The following is a 27,718-nucleotide window of genomic DNA, read 5'->3' on the forward strand; positions in this document are numbered from 1 at the left end:
AAAAAAGTCAGAAGATCAAACACTCATGTTAATTAAATAGCCAAGCTTGAATGAAATTATTGAACTTGCAACAGATGTTATTAAAACCATAAAAGGCTCTTTTTTCTTTTTTAATGGGAAGGGAATTAATAGGTTTGGATGTGAAAGTGAAGGTTCTTGCTTGATTTAGCATACATGTGTATGTCAGTGTGTATATGCATATATGTATACATACATAAATTAAGTTATAAAAATATAAACTGAGGAAAGTATTCCTGCTTAATATCTCCACAAACTTTTGTACCTGAAGGCAGTGTGTCCGTATCTTATGGTCCTTATTTCTCTGAGAGTTGTTTTGTGTGCCTCTGTTGTCTAATGTCAAGAGCAGATTCACAATCCATCAAGGCAGCCAGGTGGGAAATTCGGCCCTAAAAACAGAGAGAAGGATTGGCTCATTCCAGGGATCCAGTCAGGGAGCCATGGGCATATCCACTGATTCCTAAGGGAAGCTCACCTGACTTTTCAGGGTTTGAGCAATCTCTGCATCTCCTCCTTTTAATTAAGTTGTTCTGTAAGCCTGAGCAGGATGTGAAGGACTACATGATTGCAGAAAAAAACAGTATTGTATTTATTAGGCAATTACACATTTTTCATATGTTGAATAAAATAAATTGCTTTAGCTGTCAGAGCTCCTATTCTGTGAATATAAATCAGTTTGCAAGCATGTTAGCCAGTGATTTGATAAAGTGTGGAAAATTCTTGTGAGTATTGGCAATGAAATAAGTCCAGGCTTGAATAATTCCTTCTGCCTCTGCAGGCAAGAGGAAGTAAAAGCCTCATGTGGAGCTTCTCAAAGGAAGGAGAAGTATTCCAGCAACATCATCACTTCTCTCTCCAGAGCCTAATGGAAACCTCTCTGGCACCAGAGATCTGTGCCAAATTTCATCCTCAGTCCAGTCCCATGGAAACTCAAACAACAAATGAGCCTTAAGGGTCTGATATTGAATTCAGTGACCCCAACACAGTGAATGGTTGGCATCTGACTCCATTGACTCAGAATTCTGAAAAAATGCTTTATTAAAATTATATTACATTATATTATTACACTATACTAAATTAGATACTAAAGAAAACTCTTGACTGTCTCCTGACAGTAAGGACACAACTTTGAGTGATTGGTTTATTAATATAAACAACCATCACCAGAATCCAGTTACCAAATCCCTTCAGGTACCCAATCTTCCTAACACATTCCACATGCGCAAAAACAACAGGAGCATCGAGTAGAGATAAGGACTGCTTTTTCTTCTTCTCTCTGAGCTTCTCCAGGAAAAAAACTGTGAGAGAGAATTATCTGTCTCTCTGTTCAGAGGATGTGAATGCCACAGTCTGATTCTGCATTATTGTGGTGTATAATTGACCCTCTTGCCTCTGGCTGAGCCTCACAAATCCTACAAAGCCTGGGGCAGGTGCCCCGCAGAAACTGCACTGCCCATTTCCTCCGCAGCAGCAAAACTCATTAAAGCATAACTTGGAGTTTTCACTGCATGGGCAGAAGATTTCCTCACTGGCTGGAAGACTGAGATTAGAGATGATTCAATTTGACATGATTTATTTATCAGGGAAACACAGTATCTACCAGCTTCATAAGAGCAAAGAGTACCAAACAAGAAAATTTAACTTTGCATTTCCTCTTTAGAACAGCTGCAGAAGGGTGGTATCACTTTTAAGGCAGCAGATTTTCTGATGGGGAAAAACACCCTGAGGGTGTATTTGACTAAAAAAACAAACAAACATTTTACTGGAGCCAAGTTTGCTTAAGTTCCATGAGTTTTTCATATTTGCAAAATACCTGAAGCCTATTTCACCAATAGATAGAACAGGATTGAGTGGATTTCCTGAATTAATGCACACAGAACCAGCTTACAAATTCAGGAGTTTAGAATGATTTTGTACTCATGTTTCCTTTAGCCATAGTAAAATCTGCTGTAGATGGTTATTCATAGAAAGCAGAATTAGAAGAACTGTTCAAGCAATGTTTAGATGAAAACCTAGGAAAGAATTTAAAGCACTCTGCAAAGTATTATAGGGCTACCTTGAGAAATCTGACTCAATAGAGGGTATTAAGAGATGTTGGAAGCATCTGAATTTCTCTCTGATATAGATCTTCTGATATTCACAGGATCACTTGCAGGAACAAACATGGGAGATTATGTATGTGATAAAAACAAACCATATCAGTACTGAATATCTCAAAACATTGAAAGTAGGCTTAATACCACCAATGCAATGGCTGGAAATCTGTTAATGATGTTTTCCTACCCCCTTTACTCTCTGAAAATTAGGAATAACAGGCCTGAATCAATATGATAAGACATAGTTATTTTAACCATATAGAATTTTGTGTTGGATAGCTGAAAGTCCTTCAGGTTGAGGAGGAAAAATTCTAGGGATGCTAATAATATTATTAGGAAGTAAGTAAGAAGTAGGATTTATGAGTTTAGTTGATTTTTAAAATAGAATTTGCTGATCTCCTGATTTCTGTTTGTCTTACTAACTCTCCTCACTTTTTCATCTTTATGTATGTTATTTATTAATGCTCACAGGCGTAGAAGTGTATTTGCTTTCCTAACTCTGCTACCCTCATGCCTTTGGACTGATTATCTTTTGGCATTTTATGTTAATCCTTGGTAAGTGATTTACTTGTTTTTCCATATGCAATGTGTAAGCAATGTGAATTACTATGACATGAAAAATGTGTGGTACCTTTGTTCTCAAATGGGTCAAAGCTTTTAGAGATAAAATTTTGCACTGGAACATGGACTGGCGAGGATGTGGGTATCAAAGTATTTGCTACCCTGCTTCATCTGGTTTGTCTGCTTATTCTCCAACCCATTTTGGTATTAAAAAGCTAATCTTACAGTGGTCATCATATCCATCTCATTGCTGTCTTTGCAATTTTTGCTGCTTCATGACAAGTCCTGACTTCTTCTGTCCTGGTTATTTACATGTTCATTGCCTGGCACTGACTTCTGCTGCTGCTGCTGTTCTATTACTAAAACTGCTTGATTGTCCCTCACCTGTTTGGTGTGTGATGTCAAATCCTTTTGTTTTTCAAAGGTGCTCTTACGCCCTCCTGATGTCAGTAAAAGCTTTGCTTTTGAAATAAAACCAGTTCACTGAGAATGGATACAACTAGGAGTCCCAAAGAGTAAAAACAGGGTCACTGTGTGCACATATTGTGTATGTGGGTATATTTAATACTGTGGGTATATTTATTACTGTCTGTAAATAATTAATAAGGATTTAGTAAACACCTGATTGGTTTCTTCAAAAACCGAACAAAGCCACTCCTCTTAGGACCAGAATTGTTTTACAAGCCATTTAACAAATAATTATAATAATCTATGACCCAAAATTGCCTAATTAATATAAACTTAAGAAACTTACATTCCTGATGCTCTCAGGTCCAAGTTTTAGGGTTTTACAAAAAAGGTGGTCCTGAGGTTAAGATTTTATTTCCCTATCATTTTCCCTGGTCTTACCATGAGGCACCAAAGCCCTGGTAGGCAGCCATCAGCATCTTCAGCACAGGGATTTTTGAGACTGATTTTCCTTGAGTTACAGTGAGTCTGTAGAAAAACCCATCCAAATTTTCAGTGGGCCTTGAAATGTGAGTTAAAGCAGCACAGAATCTGAAAAAGATAAGAGCTAAAACCTCAGGCATCAGGTGGTTATTTTGGAAGTCACACTGAGCTCTCTCAGCTGGTCAAGAAGCCCAGAGTGGCCGCTGTGAATGGCACTGCTGCAAAAATGTTGTCATCTTTTGTCCCTCTGCCTTTTTTCTTTTATTATTCATTCGTTCACCTCTCCAGGTGCCTATCTTTCTTCAGAGGTTTCCCCTTCCATCAATCTACCTATTTCAGTCTGCATGATTAAGTTTACAGGAGCTGAAGTGGAATGAGATGAGATTAATCCCTCTCTTTGTATTTTAATATGTAGACTAAATGGAATAACAGATGAAAACACCAGCTCATGTTTCAAATGTTTTTGTTTTGCACATAAGCTGGTTTAAAACATTTATGAACGTTCAGGAAACAATTGCAATGCTAAGAAACAAAGGTCTCTTGAGACCATCAAAGCACACAAAATTCTTGCTGAGAAATGTTTGTCAATCATTTGTTTTATTGCTTCTTGAAGTGTTCCTTGGAGAAGCGTTCTTAGAGGCATTCCTATCATAAAGAGCTATTAAGAGCTAAGACATTTTGTCTTTTTTTTTTCGTTTTCAAATTAATTCTTATGTGCCTGACATTAAAAGGTTTACCATAGTCACAGGGGATAGAGGTGTGTTGAATAATTTAGTGGAATTAACGTTAAGATTTCACTGGAAAAAAAATCTTCAAAGATGGAAAATAAATACCACTAGTTTAGGTGTTCAGTACATATGAATGTACAGATAATATGATAGGCTGAAGGGGTTTATAATATTTAATCTCCACATTAGTATAAAGCTGGTATTGCCATAGCTCTTGTTAATTCTGCAGGCAAAGATCCTCATCTAAATGGAAATGTACTTTGACAAAAATAACAAAATTATTGCAGGTTGTGGCTGCTCCAGAAACTGAATATTTTGTAAAATTTAATTTTGGAAAGTAGTCCTTTATTTGTTTTTAGTGTAGCTTCTAAACTAGGTAGAAAAATAAAAATATTCTGCTTTTTATTATTTCTTTCTGTATAATTCCATTATTTAGAATTTAAAAGCCTTGTCTTTAATTTACTAATTGAAACAGTGAACCAAGTGATCCAGACATAATTTTCATATCACCATGAGATTTAAAATGGCATCATTATAATGTGTAAAAATAACAGATATTGTTTAATGCCCAGGAATTAAAAACTGACACTATTAAAATTCCTTCTGAGTAAGCAAGAATCTATTTGAGCTCTGTGGCTGATTGAACACAGATCAGTGTTTTTAGACCTCTAGCCAAGTAATTCCAGGGTGTTTGTTTTGTCTATTAAATTTTTTTGTTGCTTAACTTCTTTTTGGCAACAACAAAATGAACACACACCCCCCCCTCCAGAAATCCACCCAGTGGTAGCTGGTGTAGTGCAGTTCTTAAATCCAATCCTTTGGGGTTTACTGCTTAACACGCTCAAAAACCTACTCACAACTGTGGCTAGTGAATCACATCAGCCATAAATCATTGTTTAACATGACTGGCACAATTATCTCCAGCTGTTTAAAGTCAATTAAATTATCTAAGGTTTAAGCTGGAGTCCCGCTGAGGTCAGTAGGATATTTGCCATTGGCTTCATTTATCATCATAAGCAGGTTAGGAGACAGGCCCTTTCTTTTTTCCTTCACCTTTTCCTGAATTTTCCAGGGGTGTTCTTGTCCATTTACCCAGCAGATGCTTCTCATTCCCAGGTGCTCTCCAGGGCTGACATCCAATTTTCCAGGCTCAGGCCCTGGGGACTCAGCCCCAGCCCACCCAGAGCCAATGGGTCAGGGTTTATGGGGGACCCATGGCTTTTCCTGGGCACAGATTTTCCTTTGCAATGGCAAATCCCATTCCCAGAGCCACAGAATGGGATGTGCATCCCACTGGACTCAATAGAAATCTTGCTATCAGCTTAAAATTATTATAAGTTATTATTATCAATCTCTTCCCAAGTATGATGAAAAAATACACATTCTTAAATAAGTGCTGTGTTTGAATAAAGGTTGTACGACTGTTTAATGAACTTTTAATTCATAAGTATGAATTTTAAAACTTCTTTTTTTTTTTTCAGGAGTAAAAATGGATTAAAGAAGAGAAAGCTGACCAAGTAGGTAACTTTTTTGATATTTAAAGGAATAAGTCTTAGACTAAATAGACATCATGGCATAGTGGTATTTTATTTACAAATACAGAAAACTTCTTGATAGACATATCCCAAGAGAGATACCTGAAAGCAGAAAGCAAACACAAATCGGACAAAAACTGTTCTGCTCAACAGATTGCAGTAAAACATACAAAATCAGTCAGCAGGGAAAAGATCAATTATCCAACTTAGTAATTTCAGCAGAGCTTATCCTTAGTTAAAAACTGCAAATGGTGAAAAATTCTGGGATGCATTTGTTGGCAGTGGCATTTCCCTGTTGACATGGGGCTCTCATTACAGTTGTTGATAGAACATCAGATCATTAATGCTGGCGGGTAAACAGGAGTAATTGAGTGGTGATAAGACAGGTTCCTATGGGCATATTGCCTCCAAGTAAATGAGAAGATTACTGTGTACATGCTCCAGTAGCTTGTAAATTAGAGTATGATAATTAGGAGAGGGGAGCTGTTTACCTGTGTTTCGTTACTCACAGCATCAGCCTAATTATTTCTGTGTTGTGTTCAGGGGCTGTGCCTCACTAACAGATAGATCTCACCTGGCAAAAAAAGGTGTGGAAAGAGGGGAGTCATTAAATCAAGGCTAATTCCTACCTACTGAAACTCTCCATGGTTTTGTATAGTTACAGACCACCTTTTTTTAGCCACTATCTCTCTATAATTACAAATGTGTGTAGTTGTCAAAGCCAGCAGAGAAAGCAGTCAGGGCAGTGGCATCCAAAATGTAACACACCCACCATTGGGTGACCCTGAACCACAAGGTTTGTCCTTATTTCTCTCTAGCATTAAAAGCTGCAAATGGATATTCATGACTTGAAAGTATTCTGGGGGAAAGGAATGAAAAGTGCTACAAAAATCCGATTTTTTTTAACCTAATTTCTCTGTATTGTTCTTTTAAAGCCCTGTCCAGCTGGACGATTTTGATGGATACATCAAGGATATGGCCAAAGACTCCGATTATAAATTTTCTCTGCAATTCGAGGTAAAACTCTGAGGATTCTTGCCCAGATCAGCTTTTTCAAGATGTTTAGCGTGGCATGCTACTATGTTGGTTGATCTGAGCTGTTGCTGGGTGGGCCAGCTTCACTTCCTTCTAATTCTGCAGAATTTAGAAGTGGAGCTTGGTTTTGTTAAATCCTGCATTTATTGAGCTGATTGGAGTGGCTTCTCACATTCAATGTGAGTTAACTGTCAGAAAAAACACACTTGCTTTAAGTTTAGGGCATGCTGGCAGCCTGAATTTAATTTGGGATTTTAATGGCCTTATTTTGTTTATTTAATGTCCTTAATTTGAGAGGAAGCACTGAAATCAGGAAGTAGCATCAGAAATATCTATAAGAGCAAGGAGATTTCTCTCAGGAAGTTCAGGTGCACTGTCTTAATTAGTCAAAATTTAAAGTCAGTTTAGTAGTATAAAACTAAATCCCATCCCTATCCTGGGGCTGCTTCCCAAAGATTTAAGATGGAAAATCTTCCCAAAGATTTAAATGGGGAGCACTCGGTGTTTCCATGATCCCTTCCTGACAGCAGATTCCCCTGATGCACCATATATTACATGTAACTACTGAAGATGATGACTAAAAAGATCTTCCAAGCATTTCCCCAGGACTGAAACCCACTTGAAGATTTCAAGAATCCTCTTTAAGGGGGGCAGATGCCACCACAGAAATAACTTAGCCAGCCCCTGGTTTGACAGGATTTTTGGTTTGACAGTGAGTGTGGGTAGGGAGGAGCAATGCTGAGTCCCAGCTCTGGGATGGCATCAATGTGTTGGCAACGTCAGGAGGAGAAACCCCAGCTCTGCTCTCCAGCTGCTTGGAGCCCAACTCATCAAATAAAAGACAATCTGTCGTCCTGCTGTCAATTTATAAAGTGATTTATGAGCATTTCCTCTCTGCTACCTGCCACAAGTGATCACAAGGGTGATCCCTGAGTGTTTTTGAGGCTGACCTTGGCATTTTCCTTTCTGTCATCTCAGGAGCTAAAGCTGATTGGGCTGGACATCCCCCACTTTGCTGCTGATCTCCCCATGAATCGCTGCAAGAATCGCTACACAAATATCCTGCCCTGTAAGTGCAACACACTAAATCCTGCTGAAAGCCCCAGAGAGGGGAAGAAGAGCTCCAATAAGAAAACTGGAGAATCAGGAGATTTTTGTAAGGCTGGTAAAAGCCTGTTCTACAATCCTGCTCTTGCAGAGAACCAGGCAAGGGCTGTTTTTATGTTAGATGTAGCTTCCTGGAAATGTTTATCATGGCAAGAGCTTGGAGGTAAGAAACACAAGGTTTTTTATGCTGCTGAGTAGTGTTACTGTATTTCTCTTATGATTTTAATGAAGCCTAAGGGAGCCCAAAGGACAGCACTTGGAGGGGGTGTTTGCAGGACACTAATGATGGTGTGTCCATGTTTGCCGAAGCAAACATAGCTCTCTTAGTCAATACAAGAATTTTCTATTTTTTAACAGATTATTTTTGGTCATTCCTATAGGGCTAATTTAAATTCTACCTAGTTGGAGATGAGAGCCATATTTGAGAGGTGATTTTTTTCCCCAATTTCTGTTTCCTTTCACAGATGATTTCAGTCGTGTCCGCTTAGTCTCAATGAATGAAGAGGAGGGCTCTGACTACATCAATGCCAACTACATCCCTGTGAGTACAGAGCTCAGTGTCCTGCACACCAGGCAGAGCTGGGCCCATGAAAATGAAAATAACACAGCATTTCCTGGAAGCTCTGTCATGTTTTCAGCATCTCCTTCAGCTTCCAAATATTTTGCCTACATGGAACAGCAAAAAAAAAAAAAAAAAAAAAAGGGTGGAGGTTTTTGTTGCAGTAGCTGTGAATCTTTGTGAGACTTTGATTGGACTGGTATGGAAATGAGCAGGAAATGTTAAAATGTTTCAGTGGCCTTTTAAGATAGCGAGGTGAAATATAGAAGTTCAAATGAGGAATTTTTCTAGATTTCTACTGCACATGGAAGAAAAGAGCTAAGGCAGACACTCCAAATGCACAAAATGCCCACAGCCCAGATGGTGTGTGGAGAGAACTTCTGCTTTCTGCCTCCTCCCTGGTGCTTCCCCTGCTCCTCCCTCCACCTGGCAGGGAGCACACACTTACCAGGGGTAGCACCCACGGTTCCAGGATAATTACACAGTGTACACAGAGCTGTAGGCAAATATTTTGACACTGGGGGTTGGCTGAAAGCTCGTCAGCTCTCTCCACTCTCCCCTGCAGTCACTCAGGCTCATCCCTGCAATGGCACAAGGGTTTGTCCCTCTGGTACCTTTGTGGTGTGGCTCAGTGAGGGCTGGAGAGCAAGAATTCCCTGGGCTGCTCTGCATGGTCACTGCAGCCCTTTAGGAAGAGATCTTTCACAGAGAAATGAGCATTTTTGCAGTCTGGCTGTGGATGGAGCTGAGCCTGGCTGTGCTGGAGAGAGCTGAGCCAGCGTTATGGAGAACGGAGGAGCCCTTGGATGAGTCACTGGAGCCACTTCTCTGTCACTCTGGCACTGCCCAAGTGTGCAGTGTTGAGCCAAGTGTCTGAGCTTGGCTTCTCTGTGTCCAGGGCACGAAGCTGAGCACTCACACTGCAAAAAGCAGGAAAGGAAAACCTTCCAGGATGCACAGCACAGGAAACTTCTGTTGCAGACAACTTTTATGAAAAATCCTTTCCTTAGGATTTTTCCTCCTGAGAAGCTGAGAGGCCTCAGGAACAAAATGTAAATAATGATTATTTGTTGCTGTGGAATGCAACAGGTTCATCTGTGATTGGCCCATGTTGGATGTTTCTAATTAACGGCTAATCACAGTCAGCTGGCTCAGACAGAGAGCCAAGCCACAAACCTTTGTTATCATTTTTTCCTATTCTATTCTTAGCCAGCCTTCTGAAGAAATCCTTTTCTTCTTTTAGTATAGCTTTAAAGTAATATATATCATAAAATAATAGATCAAGCTTTCTGAAACATGGAGTCAGATCCTCATCTCTTCCCTCATCCAAGAACCCCTGAGAACACCGTCACAAACTTCTGTCACAGGGGATTGGGGATAACAGGATCTCAAGCAGCAGCCCCTCTCAGATGTTCAGTTCTGCTTTGCATCTCTTTAGTTCTGCTTCTAGTCCAGTGCTGACCATGGAAACTGGGATAGACACGTGATGGTAATGCTGTTCTTTTCCTGATAATCAGTGCTCCACTGCCTCCAAACCCAGAAACCAGGGGTGATCTATCCCTGTACTAACAGGGGTTTGTCACTTGGGTCAGACAAGAACAGAACAGGCAGCAAATTCTGTGTAGTGCACAAAACTGGGATTGAGCTCGTTTGCAGAGATGTCTGGAGGAAGCCATTTGATGAAAGTGCTCCCAAATCACAAATAATGTTATGATCCACATACAGTGGTGCCACAGAAATTGCCCAATTTGCATGGGATCATGCTGTGTGTTGGATGTATTTTTTGCTCTTGCTAGGAATATAAAATTACTTTCCAAATGCAGTTTTGATGATACAATCTCAGCAAATATGGTTATAGCACATGCCAAAAGGGTCATTCTGTGGTTTTTTATTATAGTCCTAATAACAGTCTTTTGATTTTGGAGAGGAGAAAGGAATCTTTCCAACTAAAATCATGTTGATAGGTATGGGAAAGGGAATACATGCAAATGAAGCATTTTAGCATCTGTTAAGGGCATTGACTCATCATCTTCTCTATTATTTTAATCAGAAATCTAATTAATATTTTATTAATTTAAGACCTCATGACATAAACACATGTCTATAATTCTGTTCCATTGACACCAGTGACTGAAAATCACCACAGGCACTGCTTGGGATGAGCAGACTGGGCATCTGTAACTGGTTTTGTGCCTATAACTAAACAAACCCTAAAATTACATAATCTGGAAGGAGCTGTAACTTTCTCTTAGGGCTTTTATTACTTGCTTTTTTAATGTGGCGTTTTTCTCTCTGGGCAAATGATTCATGTGGTAACAGCCTTAACTTCTGCATTTTATATTATTTATACTTTGGGAACATCAAAATCTAGCAAAAGTTGGCATCACAAAATAAATACAAAAAAAAAATAATTTCTTTATATTAAAAATCACTTTTAGAAGTACAAATTTGACTTGGGCAAGCTAAAAAAAATGTGAAAAAAACATGTTCTGAAGCAGTAGCCATGTTGGTAAGCAGGACCCATCTCTTTGTATTTTAGGGTTATAATTCACCCCAGGAGTACATTGCAACCCAAGGACCACTGCCAGAAACTAGGAATGATTTTTGGAAGATGGTTCTCCAGCAAAAATCACAAATTATCGTTATGCTCACTCAGTGCAATGAGAAAAGACGGGTATGTAACACAATCTTGTGTGTGGTGTAAATGAAACCACTCTGAAAAAGAGCTTTTTTTATGCTGAGTCAATGTCTTTGCATTATTTCTGATCACAAGGCAGCATCACAACCAGCCCTGGAATGGTATCTACCTTCCCACTTCAAGACCTTCTTTGACATTCCCTGATGTTCCCTGACCTCCTTTGACCTTTCTTGAATTTCTTTGTCCTTTATTGACCTTCTTGGGCCTTCCCTGACTTGCTGCACCTTCATTGACTTTTCCTGACCTTCCCTGACCTTCTTTGTCCCCTTCTTACCTTTTCTGACCTTGTTTGATTTTCTTTGACCTCCTTTGACTTTTCCTGAAGTTCTTCAACATTCTTTGACTTTCCCTGACCTTCTTCAACCTTCCCTGGTTTTCCTTGACCTTCTCTTGAACCTTGACGTTCCCTTGACCTTCCCTGACCTGCTCTGCTGTTGACTTTCCATGACCTTCTTTAACCTTCCTCCACCCTCTTTGAACTTCTTTGATGACCCCTCAGGTCGTTGACTTTCTTCACCCTTTTCTGCCCTTTTACCTCCCCTGATGTTATTATGAAGCCTCTCCTCTTACATGAGGAGAGACTGAGAGAGCTGAGACTCTTCATCCTGGAGAAGAGGAGGCTCCAGGGGTCTTGTCACTGTGTACAAATACCTGATGGGAGGGAAAGGAAATGAGGGACTCCTTTAGTGGCGACTTGCCCGGTGACAGGTCAAGAGGTGATGTGCACAAATTAAAAAAACACAGTAAATTCCTTCTGAAGAAAGGAAACACTTATTTACTGTGAGGGGGACTGAGGTCTGAGATAGGTTGCCCAGAGCTTGTGGAGTCTCCATCCTTGGAGATATTCCAAAGTCACCTGGACATGGTCTAAAGCTGGCTCTAGGTAACACTGCTTGAGAGGGGAGAGGCTTGAACAGGATGACCTCCAGGGGAACCTTCCAACCTCAGACCTTCTATGGTTCTGCACTCGTAAGTTTAAATAATTATAAAATACAAGTTCTAGCTTTACATTTTCCCTTGATACTGTAATAGAAATATTTGGAATATAATTTGGGGGGGTTTATATGCACATTCTCTTTCCCAGCATTTTGCTCCGTTTAGACCTTTTTATCAGGAAGAATAATAAAAGGCACTCTTTGTCTATTCTTCACTGCACTGAAGCTGCCCTTCTGAAAACTGATAAATAGCTGTTGGCCACAATTAAATGGGAATGGTCAGACTGGAAGTTCTTGCAGGATGAATTTCCTCTTATTGCAGCAGCAAGTGAGCAGTGCTGTAGGCATTGCTAAACCCGAGGTTCTGCCTTCTTTTGCATGTGCTTCTTTCCATATGTGTATCTTTATATAAATACAAAAATGCCTGGATTTCCCCACATTTCAGGTGAAATGTGACCACTACTGGCCTTTCACAGAAGATCCTGTTGCTTATGGGGATATCACAGTGGAGATGCTGAGCGAGGAGGAGCACACGGACTGGGTGTACCGCAGCTTCCGAATCAGCTACGTGAGTGAAACCCTCTGCCAAAGGAGTGATTGCAGTCCAGCCTTTATCCTTTCCTTTAACTCTTGTCTATTTCTGGCATTCAGCAGGAAACACCTAAGAGAGATCAATGTCCTTACCCTCACTTCACACAGGCAAATGATGAAATCACAAAACTTTCCCCTAAAATCGTTGTCTCTGAATTTCTCAGCAAAACGCAAAGCTGGAACAAAAGTAGCGCCAGAGCTCTGGACAATTCTGTGGTACCAACAATTACTGACAACAAATGTGTGAATTCCTTCTTTTCTATAACTCAAGCACACCTTCTTGCTATAAATTATTCAAAACTTGAAAATACCAATGGAAGAATTAAAAATAATTCTCAAAAGGGCAATTCTGCAATAATCATGCCTACCTATAAAATATTTAAACAAAAGTGAGAGTATGTGGTGTCCAGATTAAAGCTCCTTAGACTTTCCTTCCACCTTTGTTTCCTGCATCAGCTCATTGCCAGCACCATCTCATGAAGGAAAGTTTAGGGATAGGGAGGGGATGTGGAAAAAGCTGTGCACTGGCAGCTCACCACTGACCCAGGACCTTATGTGTTGTGTTGAGGATTACTTCATCTAAAGCCACTAGAATTTTTAGCATTGTAAATGTGGGGTTTTTGATAATGAGCTTTTTTCCTAAATGTTTCCTCTGGTAATCTTTTCTTCTTCCCTTTGTTTTGTTGTTTGGTTTTTTTTTTGGTTGGTTGTTTTTTTGTTGTTGTTTTTTGGGGGGGTTTGGGATTTACTTGGGGAAGGGGGTTGGGTTTTTGTTTTTTGGAATTTTTTTGTTTTTGTTTTTTTTTCTTTAAACTTGAAAATCTCTTGAGAGTCCAGGTTTGACTGCTTGCCAACAGTGTTGTTCTTTACCTGTGGCAAAATGAGAAAAGGAGAGGGAATGGAATAAAAAGCGGGGAAAAAAAGCTCAGAGTTGAAAAATGCAACAGTTCTTGGTTTAAAAGCAGAAAAAGATGGAACTACCACAGGGACCAAAGCAAAAAGCAAATCCCAAACCCAGAAGCAGGAAGTTGTTTTGGTAATGATGGCTTGGTATCCCCCCGCACTTTGTAATTAACTAGTTTGTTCTTTGCCAATTTTTTGGCTGGCTTCAGTCTTTCAGGCTGTATGTAGGCAAAAAAAGAAAACCAAAAAATGTCAAGAAAGCCCCTCAGTGTGACTGAGTGTGATGATGTGCTGCTGTTGTGCTTGTCCCACCAGGCTGATGAGGTGCAGGACGTGATGCATTTTAACTTCACGGCCTGGCCAGACCACGGCGTGCCCACCACCAACGCTGCCGAGAGCATCCTGCAGTTTGTGCAGATGGTCAGGCAGAAATCAGCCAAGACTAAAGGCCCCGTGGTCATACACTGCAGGTAAATGCTTCAAGGAATAGCACAAGAACAAGGTGTGACATTAAATGAAACCATGAGAAATAGAGGGTTTGGGGTTCTGCTCACCTGTTGGCTGAGGGTGGCTCTCTCTGCTGTTATGCAGCTCTGTCCTGTGACCTCGTGGAGAAATTCATAGAGGATATTGTTCTGTGAGTCTTAGTGCCAAAAGAAGTGCTCAATAAACCAGGGGAGAGATTTTATATATCATATTATGAAATCAGACCCTGTATTTACTGCTTAATTGTTCCGGGGAGGAACAGAAGCAAGTATCAGAGAGCTGGGCAACTGCTGTAGTATTTCTTTCTTTCAGTGAGGGTTCTTCTAGCAGCAAAGAAGGATATTTTCAGGTAGTACTTTTAGACTATACTGTGCATCTTAGACCACATAAATTAAAAATAAAAATGCTACAAAATTTGTTGGAAGGGCAGAGAATTAGTGTATCGATCAACTCCTGCAGCAATTGTTCTCAGACTTTCAAGACGGCACAGAATGAATTTATCAGTTGATCTGTCCAATTAACATGTCAGAAATTCCGTTGTATTCATCTTATTTGAGAAATTAACAAAAGCCCAGCTAGAGACCTGTTTTGTGACAGTTATGTTGAACTGTGTTGAGATGAGCTGTTAAACATTATTGCAAACACTTTCAAGACTTTTCAGAAAAGAATGACAAAACAGAAGAAAGAGCTTTTGCCAAGATACACACCCTTAGTAGTAGGTGAGGTGTTGGGTTGCTGTGTGAAACTCTGTAAAACTTCTGTGAAATCTGACTTAAACACCACATGCGAAATTACAGTGCTAAGAATTGTACACACATAAGAATCCCTAAATGAAGGCAGTGTGTGTTTTTTCTAGTTGCTAAGCTTTCCTTTGGGGAAAATGCAGATTTTCAGCTGAGTGGTAGCTATTTCTGTCTCATGCTCCTAAGGCAGAAGTCCTGGAGTGCAGACTTTTCTGGTGATGCCTCAGGTTTTAGCTTTTCTATTTTTCACATTCTGTGCTGCTTTAGCATGTGAGTCTGAGCTTCGTGTTAGGGGATGGTGAGCTCTGTGCACAGAGCAGGGAGACAAAATAATTCCCGCTCCAGCTGGGCACTAAGGACAAATGACCCAAATCTCAGCCCCAGAGCACAAACCCCGTGGGCTGGAGAGAGAAAAACAAGCAGGGTGGGACTGCCTGGGCTGAAGCTGGAATGGGACAATGAACTGCAAGGGGCAAATGGAGCAGAACTGATCCCAGGGAGAGACCTCATGAGTGGGACCATTTTGGTTCATCTTGGGTGCAGCCCTGGCTGGGCTCTTGTGCTGCCCAAGGTGCATCCATGGAGGACATCCTTTAAATAAATCCCTGCTTTATTCTTTAACTCCATCCAGCCTCTGTTCTAGGTCAGCCTTCTCAAGGCATCACTGGGGGGCTGTCCTTTGAGGATGAACTGCAGTAGTTCAGCGTCTTTGCAAGCCAAGAGCTTTGCAGTGTGGAGAGCTGTGGAGCTGAGTCCTGCAGGGTGACCCCCACTTTCTCTGGGCATCCATTGCTCCTGAGCAGGTCTCTGTAGCTCTGGCTCCAGCCCCTGGAGTGGCAGGGGTCTCATGAGGCCTGTGAGGGGAGCAGTGACAGCAGGAAGAGCAGGGAGCTAAGGGTGGGTGAGGCTGTGTGTGCACATTCTGTGTGTGAGTGCCTCCACTCTGCCCAACCAAAGGGGTGTGTGCCACTAAATCAGCTCAACCAGCCTGCCTGGCCTCAGATCAGTCATATCTGATAGCTCCAGCTGCAGCACTCCTGCCCTTTGCAGTGCCCCTGGTTTTGCAGTTTTGCAGTGTGAATGAGCTGCATGTCTGTGTGTTGCAGCGCTGGCGTGGGGCGGACTGGAACATTCATCGCCCTGGACCGGCTCCTGCAGCACATCCGTGACCACGAGTTCGTGGATATTTTGGGGCTGGTGTCGGACATGAGGTCCTACAGAATGTCCATGGTGCAGACAGAGGTAAGGGCTGTTCGCTTCAGCACTGTGACAGTATTGTTGTGCCCATTTCATACCCCTCCGCAGCATGTTCATGACTGTTGTTCATCCTGAATGTCACCATCATATTTTCTGAAAAATCCTCTTTGCCCAGGATTCTTCTCCTGGGAAGCTGAGAAGCCTCAGAGAAAAATGAAAACAATAATTTGCTTCTCCTGTGTTTTGCTGCTTTGGAATGTGGTTTGGACATTGTTTACCAACTGGTCATTGTTTCATTGGTTTCATGTGAATTGTTTTAACTTAATGACCAATCACAGGCTGTGTCAGACTCTGGAAGGAGTCATGAGTTTTCATTATCATGCTTGTTAAGCCTTCTATAAGTATCCTTTCTCTATTCTTTAGTATAGTTCAATATTGATCATATATAATAATTGTATATAATTAACATTAAGTTATTATAATTATTAATATAATAATATATTAATAATTATTAATAATTTCTTATTATAGCTATTAATTTATTTATATTAATTTCTTATTTATTATCTATTATTATATATACTAAATTAGCCTTCTAAGAGCATGCAGTCAGATTCACTCATTCTCTCCCCTCATCAACGTTGCCAGCAAATTCAACACCTTGAACATTTGATAAAATCACTATCAATCAATATTATCAAGTTTTCATCTCCATTGTGGTGTTGTCACATTATTAATCTGCTGCATAGGTGGGTTTGGTGATTTATCTGCACTCACTGTCTGCCAGAGGAAATGAGTTATTCTCACCTTCTGTGAAATGAATATGCAAACAAGGCATTAGAAGAGATTAGCATATGAAACTTTCAAGCCACACTGTAAAGAGCTGGGCTTGCTGAGGGGATTAATGGCTCATGAAATGATATCAGTATCAGGCAGCCTTGTTCAAGTATCATGTTGATATCATCCAGCTCATCACACAATGGAATTTCAAACAAGCAAAACAGACAAAAGGATTGTGAGTCTGCCAGACACCCTCCTTGCCCCTCTCCCTACCCAAATATCTACTGGGTAGTTCTTTTTCTAAGACAAAAATATATAGACAATATTTACTGGGAAAAAAAAAATCACAAACTCATTCTTCAAAGCAGAAGATTTTATGCATCTAAACCTTCCCAGTTCCCCTGGTAATGAGGGAAATATTTAATATTTCATGCCTGTTGTACTCTTCCTTGGTTAGACACACAGTATAAATGAGCAAGCTCCATGCAGCTGGAAGTGCCACCATCACTGTTTTCAGGCTAGATTGTGTATTGTCAAAGTTTGTTGAATTGGGAGCAAAGAAAAAACTTGTGGCAGGGAGAGGATAGGAGGAAGAAAACCTGCAGTGACAACTAGGATCTGGGAATGAAAAAAAGAGTAATTTTCAGTGCATTCTGGATCATCCCTATCGAACTGCCACTTTTCATCACAAATCAATGTATTAATCCAAAAGCAGATCCTTTCCACCAGAGGAAAAAAATCCTGATGGTTGATTGATTTCAGCTGCCATGGTTAGCACTCCAGAGGTGATGTGGGTTTTTGTAGGGTTTTTTTTTTCCTTTAAATATTTCGTTTTTTTCATGTAGGACCTCATTGCATGCCTGGGGCTGATGTTAGGGGCAGTAACTGAGCTCCTGCTGCTGCAGGCAGTGCCCAAACCTGGCCTCACAGGTCACCAAGTGACACTGACACTCAGCCACAGAGGCCACCAAACAGTTTTTCCTTACAAAATATGAAACCACTGACAGCTCACCTGAGTTCACATTGTCTGCTATGCTGGAAACTTGGCAGTGTCTCAATGAGCAGCTTAAAAAAACAAATGGCATGGGCCCAAAAAAGGGTTTAGAATGGGGAATATCCTGAATTGAAACCAGGCTCTCCAAATTAACTGCTCTGTGAACAAAATGGGGCTTTTCTTCTAATTGATAAAGAAGTCAAACACTGAGAAACCTGAACATCATTAAAATATTTCAGGTGCATATGTGGCATGGGTGCAATTTGTTGCATATAAAGTATCCAGGTACCTTTCTTGGAATTGATTTATTTTCAGGCAATGTAAAATAGACCGACTTTAACTCAGATTCAACTCTTCTGTCATCATTCAGGTTATTAATAAGTGATTATGGTGTCAAGTGTATTTCATGGATTTTTCTTCTATCTGTAGCAATTTTGGACTATTATTTTGAGAGCTGATTGCGCATTGTGAAGGCCTGAGCTGGGAGACATGGAGCTGTGCAGGCTGCTACTGTGACCCATCAAACTGGTTGTGTCATGCTTCTGGGGTACAAAAAATGCCCTTTTATTTGATCTTTTCTTCTAGGAGCAGTACATTTTTATCCACCAGTGTGTGCAGCTGATGTGGCAAAAGAAGAAGCAGCAGTTCTGCATCAGTGATGTCATATATGAGAACGTCAGCAAGTCCTAGTTCAGAGTCACAGGTGGTAAGTCAGGCAAGCCTGGCCTTTCTTATTCCTCTTCCCTGTTCACATGGAGAGTGAGGGGAAAATCCATCTCTCGCAGTAAATAACCAGTAAATAATCCAGCCTGTCACAGTAAATAACCTTCCCATGGCACTGTAAGAATATATGGGCGCACTCATGTGTAAAGAAAAAGAGAATCCAAACTCCTGATGAGCCATCTCAGCATTCTGTGCCACTTGTCCTGACATGCAAGGATTAAAGGCAGGGAGAACTGAATATCTCCAGTTGTTTTCAAACAAGGATTTTGCCTGGTTACCAAGGCCAGCAGGGGCTTGGGGATGCTCTGCTGGAGGGTGAGTTGGTACCCAGAAAGCTCTGGCATGAAACAGTGGGAAATGTTTTCCTAAATCTAAAACCGCAGAAGCAGCAGGCTCTCCAAGTGGTACCACCAGCAGCTTTAGTGAAGGGTTGGTGTCACTTTCCCAGTGATCCCATGCCTAAGCAGAACAAAAGGCTGTGACCATGATATTTGCTGCTGGGGACAAGCTGTGGGGGCATGTGTCACTGCTCTTTAAGCTACCAAGCTTTGGTTCATTAGGTGGCAGCAATAACCCAGCCATAACCTTAACACTCCTTTTTTGGGTGGAGCAGGATGTCTCGGGATCTCTGCTGCTCAGGGTGACTCTGAGATGTGTCACAAAGTCTCTTTTCCCAGCCCAGTAATTGAAGAAGGAATCAGAGCTCTTCATTTCTCTGTCTCAAGGTTTTTTATTGTGTCTTATCTATGAAATTCTTTCTCCTGGCCTGCCGAGGTCCATCCAGCAGGTCAGACAGAGGCACTGTGCCTGCCCCCGGGGCAGTGTTATCTTTTTATACTAAAAACTCTGTGTACAGTATTTACAATTACTTTCCAATACCTATCACCTATGTTAGACAGTGAGTTTCTACTCTAAACCAACCCAAAAGTGCCACCATCACAGCAGAAGATGGAGGTCAAGAAGGAGAAATGCTGAACACACCCAGATTCCTCCATCTTGTCCCCTGAACCCCTATTTTAAAACCCCCCAAAAAATCTATTTTTCACCCTGTGATAGATTCACTATCATTCTACTTATACTTTTGTGGCTTGTAATTCTTCATATGAGGTTGGTAATTGTTTTTGCCAAGGACTGAATCAAAGGCACAGGGGTCTTGGGCTGTGTGCCAAGGTCTCTGAGCCCCCTGGGCAGGGGCTTGAGCCATCCAGGGCAGCCAGAGGAATTTCCTGGGTTCCCACAAGGAAGCTGCAGACTGACACAAACTGCTTTTCTAGCAGCTGGTGGAGAGCTGTGCTGAGGGCAGCACCCCAGCCATGTCTCCTGTGTGTCATGTGCATTTATTCATCCCTGTGTGCATCACCCCCTGCCAAAAGGAGCCCCAGTTTTCCTCACTGTCCCCTGGTTTAAGGATTGCTGTCTAATCTGAGTCCCATTACCCTGTACTGGTGACCTGCAGTCCCAGACTGAGTGAAGGGTCAGTAAAACAAATGCTAAAAACTGCATTTATCTCCTTTTCTTCTCTCTAAAGCATTCTGTTTGTTTGGTTGCAGGTGAGACCATGAAGCACACCCATCTTCCCTTGCTTCTGATTTATTTTCTGTTGATGGTTTGAAGGGGCAGGTGCTGTGCCACGAGAGACCACTGCTCTGCAGTGCATGGACAATGAGGGAAAGAAACTTTTACCTTTCTGAAGCACTGGGGAGACAAAGCCTTAACGAGCCTGCGGTGTCTTTTGAACTGTTTAATTTCTGGACATTTTTTTTAAATACTGGACCAAATTCAGCTAAAACAACATGAAGGAAAAGACACTATACGTGCATAAGACAGATTGCTCCAGAGTGTTGGGGTTTTGGTTAATTTCTTTCATAATTTTGTTTTTCCTGTGCAGGTTGGGCTTAAGGTTAAAGTAAGTGCAATATTTTTTTAATGGTTGACTGGAGAGCTTTCTTCATGTGTCACTGGTCTGTCCCTAGGAGAGCAGGCATTGTTAGTATCTAATAATACCTCATTAGTGAATAGCGAGGCATGAACATACATGAAGAAACCTGGAGATTGTGGAAGGGGGCTGGGAGGGCGGGGGGGTTGCTGGGTCCATGGATTTGATGGATTTGACTGTTCCCTTACAGCACTGATGGATGTGGGGCCATGGGGAGCACAAGGAACACACTGACAGCAGAAATCCGAGCTGTGAAGCTGAAAGGGGCAGCAGAGAGAAGGGTGGGGTCGGTTCTTGACTGGGCTGCCATTCATTAAGCAGAGGGATTGCTCTTTTTGCCAACCTTTTTGCAGTAATGCCACTGATCAGGCTTCTTTTTTAGATGGATCTAATCACAGGGCAGCTGAGTTTCCAGCTGGGATATCTTAGCATATATAGCATTTAACTGTCTGAGCAGTCTATGGTGCCTATACCCCTCACTCATGCATTATTTTTAGTAATTATTAACCCTCTGTAAAAACGTGAAGCTGGTTCAGGTTGGAGGGGTGGAAAGAAAAAACAAAAACCAACACAAAAAGTGCTTTAATGGACATAACTATTTTTCCTGAACCAGGAATTTCCAATGTTACAAATACAAGGTTTTGGCATGTGAAGGGCTGGTTTTCAATTTGTTGCTACAAGGCTGCCAAAGTGTCAGTATGGATTCCTGCAGGGCCTTTGGGGTAGGGTGGGGGGCTCTTTTCTTTTTCGCTGTCCATTTCAGTTCTAGTCAAAATAATTAGCTTATATATATTATTTTTTTTCTGGTCTTTGTATAATGCCAGTACATCATTGTGTATTGTAACATGGATGCTGTCAGAATGGATGTTTGATGGCATTTTTTGTAACCTGTTGCTTTGTGTCACCTCATTGGAAGTTAGCAGCAATGGTACTCAATGTAAACAAAGCAGACTTGAACTGGAAGTAAACACACTGGATTGCTTACCTGTGGAGAAGTCACTGTCAGCAAAACAGCAAAATACACCTGCACATGCTTTATATTTCATTTACTCTGGCTCTGCTATCACCTGGCAGGCACCAGGGTGTAGGGCAGTAGCTCTGCTGCCCTCAGGAGCCTGATAATCTCCTTCAGCTGATTTTCTTTTTCCTTCCTTTCTTCTGGCAGGTGAATAGGTGCATTCTTACTTGATAATTACTTATTCATAGCATAGGTTACAGCAGAAAATTTCCTTAAAACTGCATATTATGCAAAACTGCATAGACTTAACATAATTCCCAGATAAAACAGGTCCTTGTGAGGGGTACTAAACAAACAGGGAATAACAGCTGATTACTAAATGGGTGTGATATGCATTTCCCTTCTCTTCTGTTTCCAGGCACTTTCCACTGCTCCCAGTCCTGGAGCAGGGATGCTGTTTCTCCAATCACAAGGTGGATGCAGAAGGGAAGGGCCCCTTGTTTCAGGGAGCCAGCTGGTAACAAGAAAGGCTCCAATGGTGCACATTTCTCCCTAATTTCAGCTGGAGGGCCTGCCATTCCAGTAGGAACAGCAAAGAGCCTAAACTGAACAGAAAGCCGAATTATAGATGAGCACTTGACCATTTAGACCTTGCCTCCATGCTTTTTTAAAAAAGGCATTTCAGATTTTCATTACATATTTACTCAGAAAATGTGTTTTTATCCTTCTAGACAACTAGCTGGAGGAAAAAAAAAAACCAACCCACAAATTCTTTCTCATCTGCTGTCTCCTCCCTCCTGCTGGCCATTGAGCCCATGCTGATTCTGTATCACAGAGCAGGGTGAGCAGGTTACTGCTAAACCATTCCCTGAGCCCACAATGTCACAGTGTGAGCTGGCTGTAACAGGAGCTTGGCTGAACGTGGCAGGGTCCAAAATTGCTGCAAAGACGCCAAAATCACACTGTAGCAAAGGACACTGAGCAGCCTGAGTTTACTGGACAGTTTTGAATGTGTGTCAGAAATTTTTCCATTTGCACAGCAGCAGGTGTGTGTTTTTCCTTTAATAGCTATTTAATCACAAAGTCAATTACAATGAAAACTCCATCAGAATTATGCCTTTTCCTACCCCACACAGCTGTGTCAGTGGACATGTGGGATGGCAATGGAAACCACCTCTCCCAGTATTCAGGGCATGAGTAAAGCAATAAATGAGCCTGGAAGACACTGTGGCTCAGAATACTCCTGCAGAGCTTTTAATTCTGAATTGACACATCACAATTTTGGCTTTGCCTCATCATACACCTTCAGTGTAAGTCCAAAAGAACAATGTTTTGGACTCATGCTTCATGTTAATGTGGTTTCCAGCATCTGCTAAAGTAAAACCCTCCAGTCATCACAGCTGTAAAGCTGTCTGAAGCCTCAGGTTTGGTAATAGATATTTGGAATTATGGGCTTCATGTCCAAGGCTCTGCTGACACTATTGATGCTCTTTATTGATCTGCTGCTCTTCTAGATGTCTGCAAAAGCAGCTCTGTGCTGTGAGTGACCATTATCTGAAACCAGGGCAGGTTTTTCTCCTTGTCTCATGCTGTGTGTGCTGCCATGGAAGCAAAAAATAGGTAAAATCAGGTACTTAGAAGTGGTAAGAAGCATGTGTTGGAAGTGTGTCCTCTCCAAGCACATCCTGTGTGGTGAGCCCTGGATCTTCAGAAGTGTTTTCTTCAAACATCACCAAAAGATGAAGAACAGGCCAGGAAGACTTACTTGTGCTGTATTTCAGTTTAATGTTTTGGGGGTTTTTTTCCCTACACCAGGATGAATTTCTCCTATCAAATAATCAACATCTTATCCCTAAAATGCTCCTGCCCTCCCTCCTTTAACCACCTGCCTCTCACTTCTAATTTTTAAGGGCTTGTATCAAAATTGTAATTTCATTGAGGCAGGCAAAATCTGTTATTTCAGCCATTTCTTGTGAGAGAATAATGTTAGTGCTCTTGGCATGGATGGGAGCAGAGTGGGTTGAGCTTTGCTGCTGCTGTGACAGGCACCAGTGGGGACTGGGAATCTTCTAGGAAGGCTCCCTATTTTCACTCATCTCCTCTTTTAATCTGCAAATATTACCAAGGAGTAGAAGCACAGACTTATATCCTGATTTTCATTTTGGTCTGAAAACTTAGGAAGTAGTTAGAGGCCAAAGTTGCAACCTAAGCAACTCAGAAATTAAAAAAAAAGATAGAGCCAAGCCAAAGGCACTTATTAGCAAAAAGCTGACATAGCTGCAGTAGAAATTTTAGAGTCTGTGAAATATTTAAACACAGAGCCAATAGAGATTCCGTCTTGTTTGCACTTCTCATATATAATGTTGGTGCTTAATGAGGTGGGAGATGGATCTCAAAATCATTCCCTCAAACACTTTTGATGTATCAGAACCTTAAACAGGGATGGTTTAGACACCAGACTCAATATAGTAGAAAAACTGGGGTCCTATGAAGGGGTAATTTGGCCAGAAAATTGAGTTCCCATTCATAATCATGTATCCTTTATGCTTCAAATGCAGGAAAATCAGTGATCATACCTGCTTGAACAAGGTCTGGTACTATAGCTATAGCTTGCTTCTGTCTGTGACCTGAAAACTCAAAATGCGTTCACTCCCACATTAAAATAAAAATTCTATTACTTACATGTTTCATAATTAGAAAGAATTTACATTCTTACAGATATTAATGGATTCTTTGCTTTGTTCCCTTAAATTATCACAATTCTGAAGTTCACAAACACTCATGAACACACTGAGAGCTCTGCACATTTTAGACTGTCATCATAATTTTGCATATGATATCTTTACTGCTTCATAAACCATTTATTTCTGCACACACCAGTCATGGATATATGCACTTACTTCCCAACCCCACTGAAAACAAAAACTTAACAAACAATAAACACCAATTTTTATACAGTTCAGTGCTTTGGAGCAATGGAAAATTGTATACAATTCCACAGATCACAGTTTGTCTGAGCAAAGCCCTGTTTAACATTTGAATTTCTCGATGGTAAGTAAAGTGCTCCACCCATAAATATTGGCTAGAAGTGTTCTTTCTGCATTTATTCTGTGGCTTCACAGTGGTTTGCTCTCCCCACGGTGTCCCAAGGGAACAAGCAGCCTACAGAAGTGGGAAGAAGTGCCTTGCTGATGTTGAAATGTTTGTGCTTTGAAAGCACAGAACTGCTGAGTGAACACAGGCTGCTAAAACTCCCTCCCTCCACCCAGTTAAAGAGGCAGATTGATGGCAGAAAAATAGTAAATTACTCCCACTTTTCAAATGTCTAATAAGGCACTGATTTTGGCATTTAAAAAACTGCTTTCTTTCCTTCTCAAAGACATATCACATCCTTCTGAAATATTAGTATTGAAAAAATACTGCTCAAATCCTAGAGAAAACATTTTGAATGGAACACGGCATTTTACTACTGGTTTCGTTTTAACCATGGAATATTTTGAGGAAAACATTTCATTTGAGGAACCCCAAATTCTCGAGATCTCCTTCCAATTTCTTATGACTGCCAACAAAATGAAAATTCAAAAACTGCACAGCAGCATAAGGGTGAAGCTCCCTGCAGTGCTTTAAAGCACCAAGGATATTCCAGTAAACGGGAATATTTCCCTCAACACCATTCAGATTTCCCAGACTGTAACACAGAAATCAGTGGTTAGTTCAGCAAAGTTTAAAGGGTAAATGCAACTCAAGGAGTACCTGGTTGTTAATTCATTAGTAGTTTAAAAACTGTGAAAAAAAGACACAAACCGATCAACCCACCAACCCCAAGATGACTCTGGTTGTTCAGTGTGTGGAAGGGATTTCCTCTTTTTCCCCAAGAATCTCCCAAGATGCTTCTGAGCACACTGACCACATTCAGACTTGTCTGGCACTTTTTAAACATCAGCTCCACAGAAACCCAGCTCAAAAAAAACCCCCAAACTGTTGTGAAGCCACCTCTTTTCTCTTATAGATGAAATATGAGTTCTCCCTCCAACACCTCACAGTGGCAAACTTCACAAATTCTAGGATGTCCCAGAGCTGGTGCCTCTTTCTGGGCAAAAGCAAACCATGTTCTGAATGCTGAAATAAAAACCAGCAGAGAGCATCAGTATTGGCTTCATATTTTGGTAATTATCAGGGGAGTGGAGGTGCAGATTACCACCAGAGTGTTTTCTATAGAATCAGAAATCCTTCCCATGAGAAAAGGCAGGGAATTTAAGTTTTAAATAAGAGTTTCAAACACCTTTTAAAAAGGTTCTTCCTGCTGCACTTATAGGTAATGGGATTTATCATTTCTTGACCCATTTCTGAATAAGGCCATGTTTATGCAGACGGCAATAAAGAATATGTATAAAATGTAAAAACATACATGAACACACAACCAACCACACAGAAGTAGTATTTGCAAGGACATTTACAATAAATGGCACTAACACCTTTATTAAGATTTTAATTTTTCATTTGTGAAAAAAATGAATAGATTTTTTTTTCCCTTGTACGCAGAGGAAAAGCAAACTAATGGCAAAAATCAAGATTACTTTCTTATTTCAATACTGTCTTTGTAGCCACAAAGATACAATAATTTAACAGACAAGAAATACTGTTTATTGCAGACTTTAAGCTGATTCATGTGAAAAAGGCACTATGAAATGTAATCAAACTAGATGATTAAATTTGTCTAAATTAAGTGATATTATATATTATATATAATACATATATTATATATAAAATCACATGACCATATGAAACAGAACATTTTGTGACAAAAATCATTGCATCTCCAAAAATAACATTTTCTGTAAGGGATGTTTCTCTTTTCTTTTTTCCCCTGTTTTACCTTCAAGAATCCACTTTTCCAAAAGATTACATTTATAAAGGCAATTACAAAGGCTTTTTGCATGAGGAAAAACTGATATCTGGGATCAACACACAGAGAAGTCTAGATTATACACTGTTCTTTTTGATGGGTTAAGTTACAGACAAAAAAATGCAATTATGTTTTAAAGAAAAATATGCTGTGAGTTGTTGCATGGCTACAGCAGATCTCATCACCTCTTTGAGCTGGGTTGTGTTACTATTTTCTAGTTACTCTTTCTTGTGCAATATTATAGTTCATCACAGGTGAAATATGGATAAAATCAATGTACAGAATATTATTTTGCTATAAACAGCATCATTAGTAATAAAACATCTTGGGAGTGATGCAGGAAAGATTCAGTCTGTGTTGGGCTGCTGTTCATTCCCTAAACATTTCCTCCACATTTGCTGGAGTCGACAACTTAAGTAAACATCCTGCAGCCAAATGCCTGACAAGAAAGACTGAGCCAAAAAAGACATAATTGCACACTACAGCAAGAGATGGGATTCAGAATCTTATTATTACTGAAGGGTTCAAGTGCTTTTTTATTGCTGGCTCAGCTTCCCTCAGATGAATCACCAACAGACGTGCTCCAATTTATCTGTCATGTTAATTCCGTAAAGCCAAGACTCATCTCTGGGTGTAAATGAATCATGTACCAATATTTTCACCTGTCAGGAATCTCCACTGCGTTTCTCATCTGTTCATTTCTCATGATGAGGAGCCAGCAGCAGGTACTTCTGTGGAGACTACTGTAAATTTTCTTTATGTTGGCTACGTTTACAATACAATAAGATATTCCCCTTCACTGCTTCCTAAAGCAAAGCTGGATGGTTTTAATGCTATGGACAATGGAATTAAAGAAAAGAGGAAACACATTTAGTGGCTGCTTCCTTCATCAAAGGACTCCACACCTGAATCTGTGGCAGCTGCACTGATTTTTTCTTGTCGTCTTCTCATAATTTCTTGCAGTTCTGAGCTACCACTGCTAGCCTATAAACAAAAGAGAAGAGTTTACTTGTAATAAAGAGTTTGAGAGGTGCTGAAATTCCTCTGCCAGCATTTTGTTAAGTTTTGTTTGAGCAAACAGCAAGCAGTTTGTTTGAGCAAACTCACCTTGCAGCTCCAATACACAAATATTTACACTATCCTTAAATATAGACCAGAAAAAAATAATCTGCAGACTATTAAAAGCATATTTCATCATTGCTGAGCATCTTTAATTCCCACATGAGGTCCTGGCAGTGTTGGATATTTAGGGGGTTTATAAAATATGGCTTCAGTAAAAGCAGAGTTAAAGCACAATGAGTTTGTTAGGATTCCACACTTAAAAATTGGGGCAATAAT

At 40.6% G+C, this 27,718-nt stretch overlaps 2 protein-coding genes across 4 annotated transcripts in view; one reads left to right on the forward strand and one right to left on the reverse strand.

Moving 5' to 3' along the window:
* The window catches only part of PTPRO (protein tyrosine phosphatase receptor type O), a 139,398-nt gene extending 118,783 nt beyond the window's left edge, over positions 1 to 20,615 (forward strand). For both annotated transcript variants that reach the window (XM_059472330.1, XM_059472331.1), the window contains 11 exons: positions 2,586 to 2,669; positions 5,776 to 5,811; positions 6,765 to 6,846; positions 7,843 to 7,933; positions 8,436 to 8,512; positions 11,070 to 11,204; positions 12,609 to 12,731; positions 13,973 to 14,127; positions 15,993 to 16,128; positions 18,443 to 18,563; positions 20,131 to 20,615. In XM_059472330.1, the coding sequence (XP_059328313.1) occupies positions 2,586 to 2,669; positions 5,776 to 5,811; positions 6,765 to 6,846; positions 7,843 to 7,933; positions 8,436 to 8,512; positions 11,070 to 11,204; positions 12,609 to 12,731; positions 13,973 to 14,127; positions 15,993 to 16,128; positions 18,443 to 18,547 (1,024 nt within the window). In that variant the 3' untranslated portion in view covers positions 18,548 to 18,563; positions 20,131 to 20,615. The remainder of the gene's footprint in view (positions 1 to 2,585; positions 2,670 to 5,775; positions 5,812 to 6,764; positions 6,847 to 7,842; positions 7,934 to 8,435; positions 8,513 to 11,069; positions 11,205 to 12,608; positions 12,732 to 13,972; positions 14,128 to 15,992; positions 16,129 to 18,442; positions 18,564 to 20,130) is intronic.
* A 5,311-nt stretch (positions 20,616 to 25,926) lies between these two features.
* The window catches only part of EPS8 (epidermal growth factor receptor pathway substrate 8), a 125,605-nt gene continuing 123,813 nt past the window's right edge, over positions 25,927 to 27,718 (reverse strand). For both annotated transcript variants that reach the window (XM_059471917.1, XM_059471918.1), the window contains one exon: positions 25,927 to 27,364. In XM_059471917.1, the coding sequence (XP_059327900.1) occupies positions 27,251 to 27,364 (114 nt within the window). In that variant the 3' untranslated portion in view covers positions 25,927 to 27,250. The remainder of the gene's footprint in view (positions 27,365 to 27,718) is intronic.

The sequence above is a fragment of the Ammospiza nelsoni genome, chromosome 5 (assembly GCF_027579445.1).
Source record: "Ammospiza nelsoni isolate bAmmNel1 chromosome 5, bAmmNel1.pri, whole genome shotgun sequence".
Classification (NCBI taxonomy): Eukaryota; Metazoa; Chordata; class Aves; order Passeriformes; family Passerellidae; genus Ammospiza; species Ammospiza nelsoni.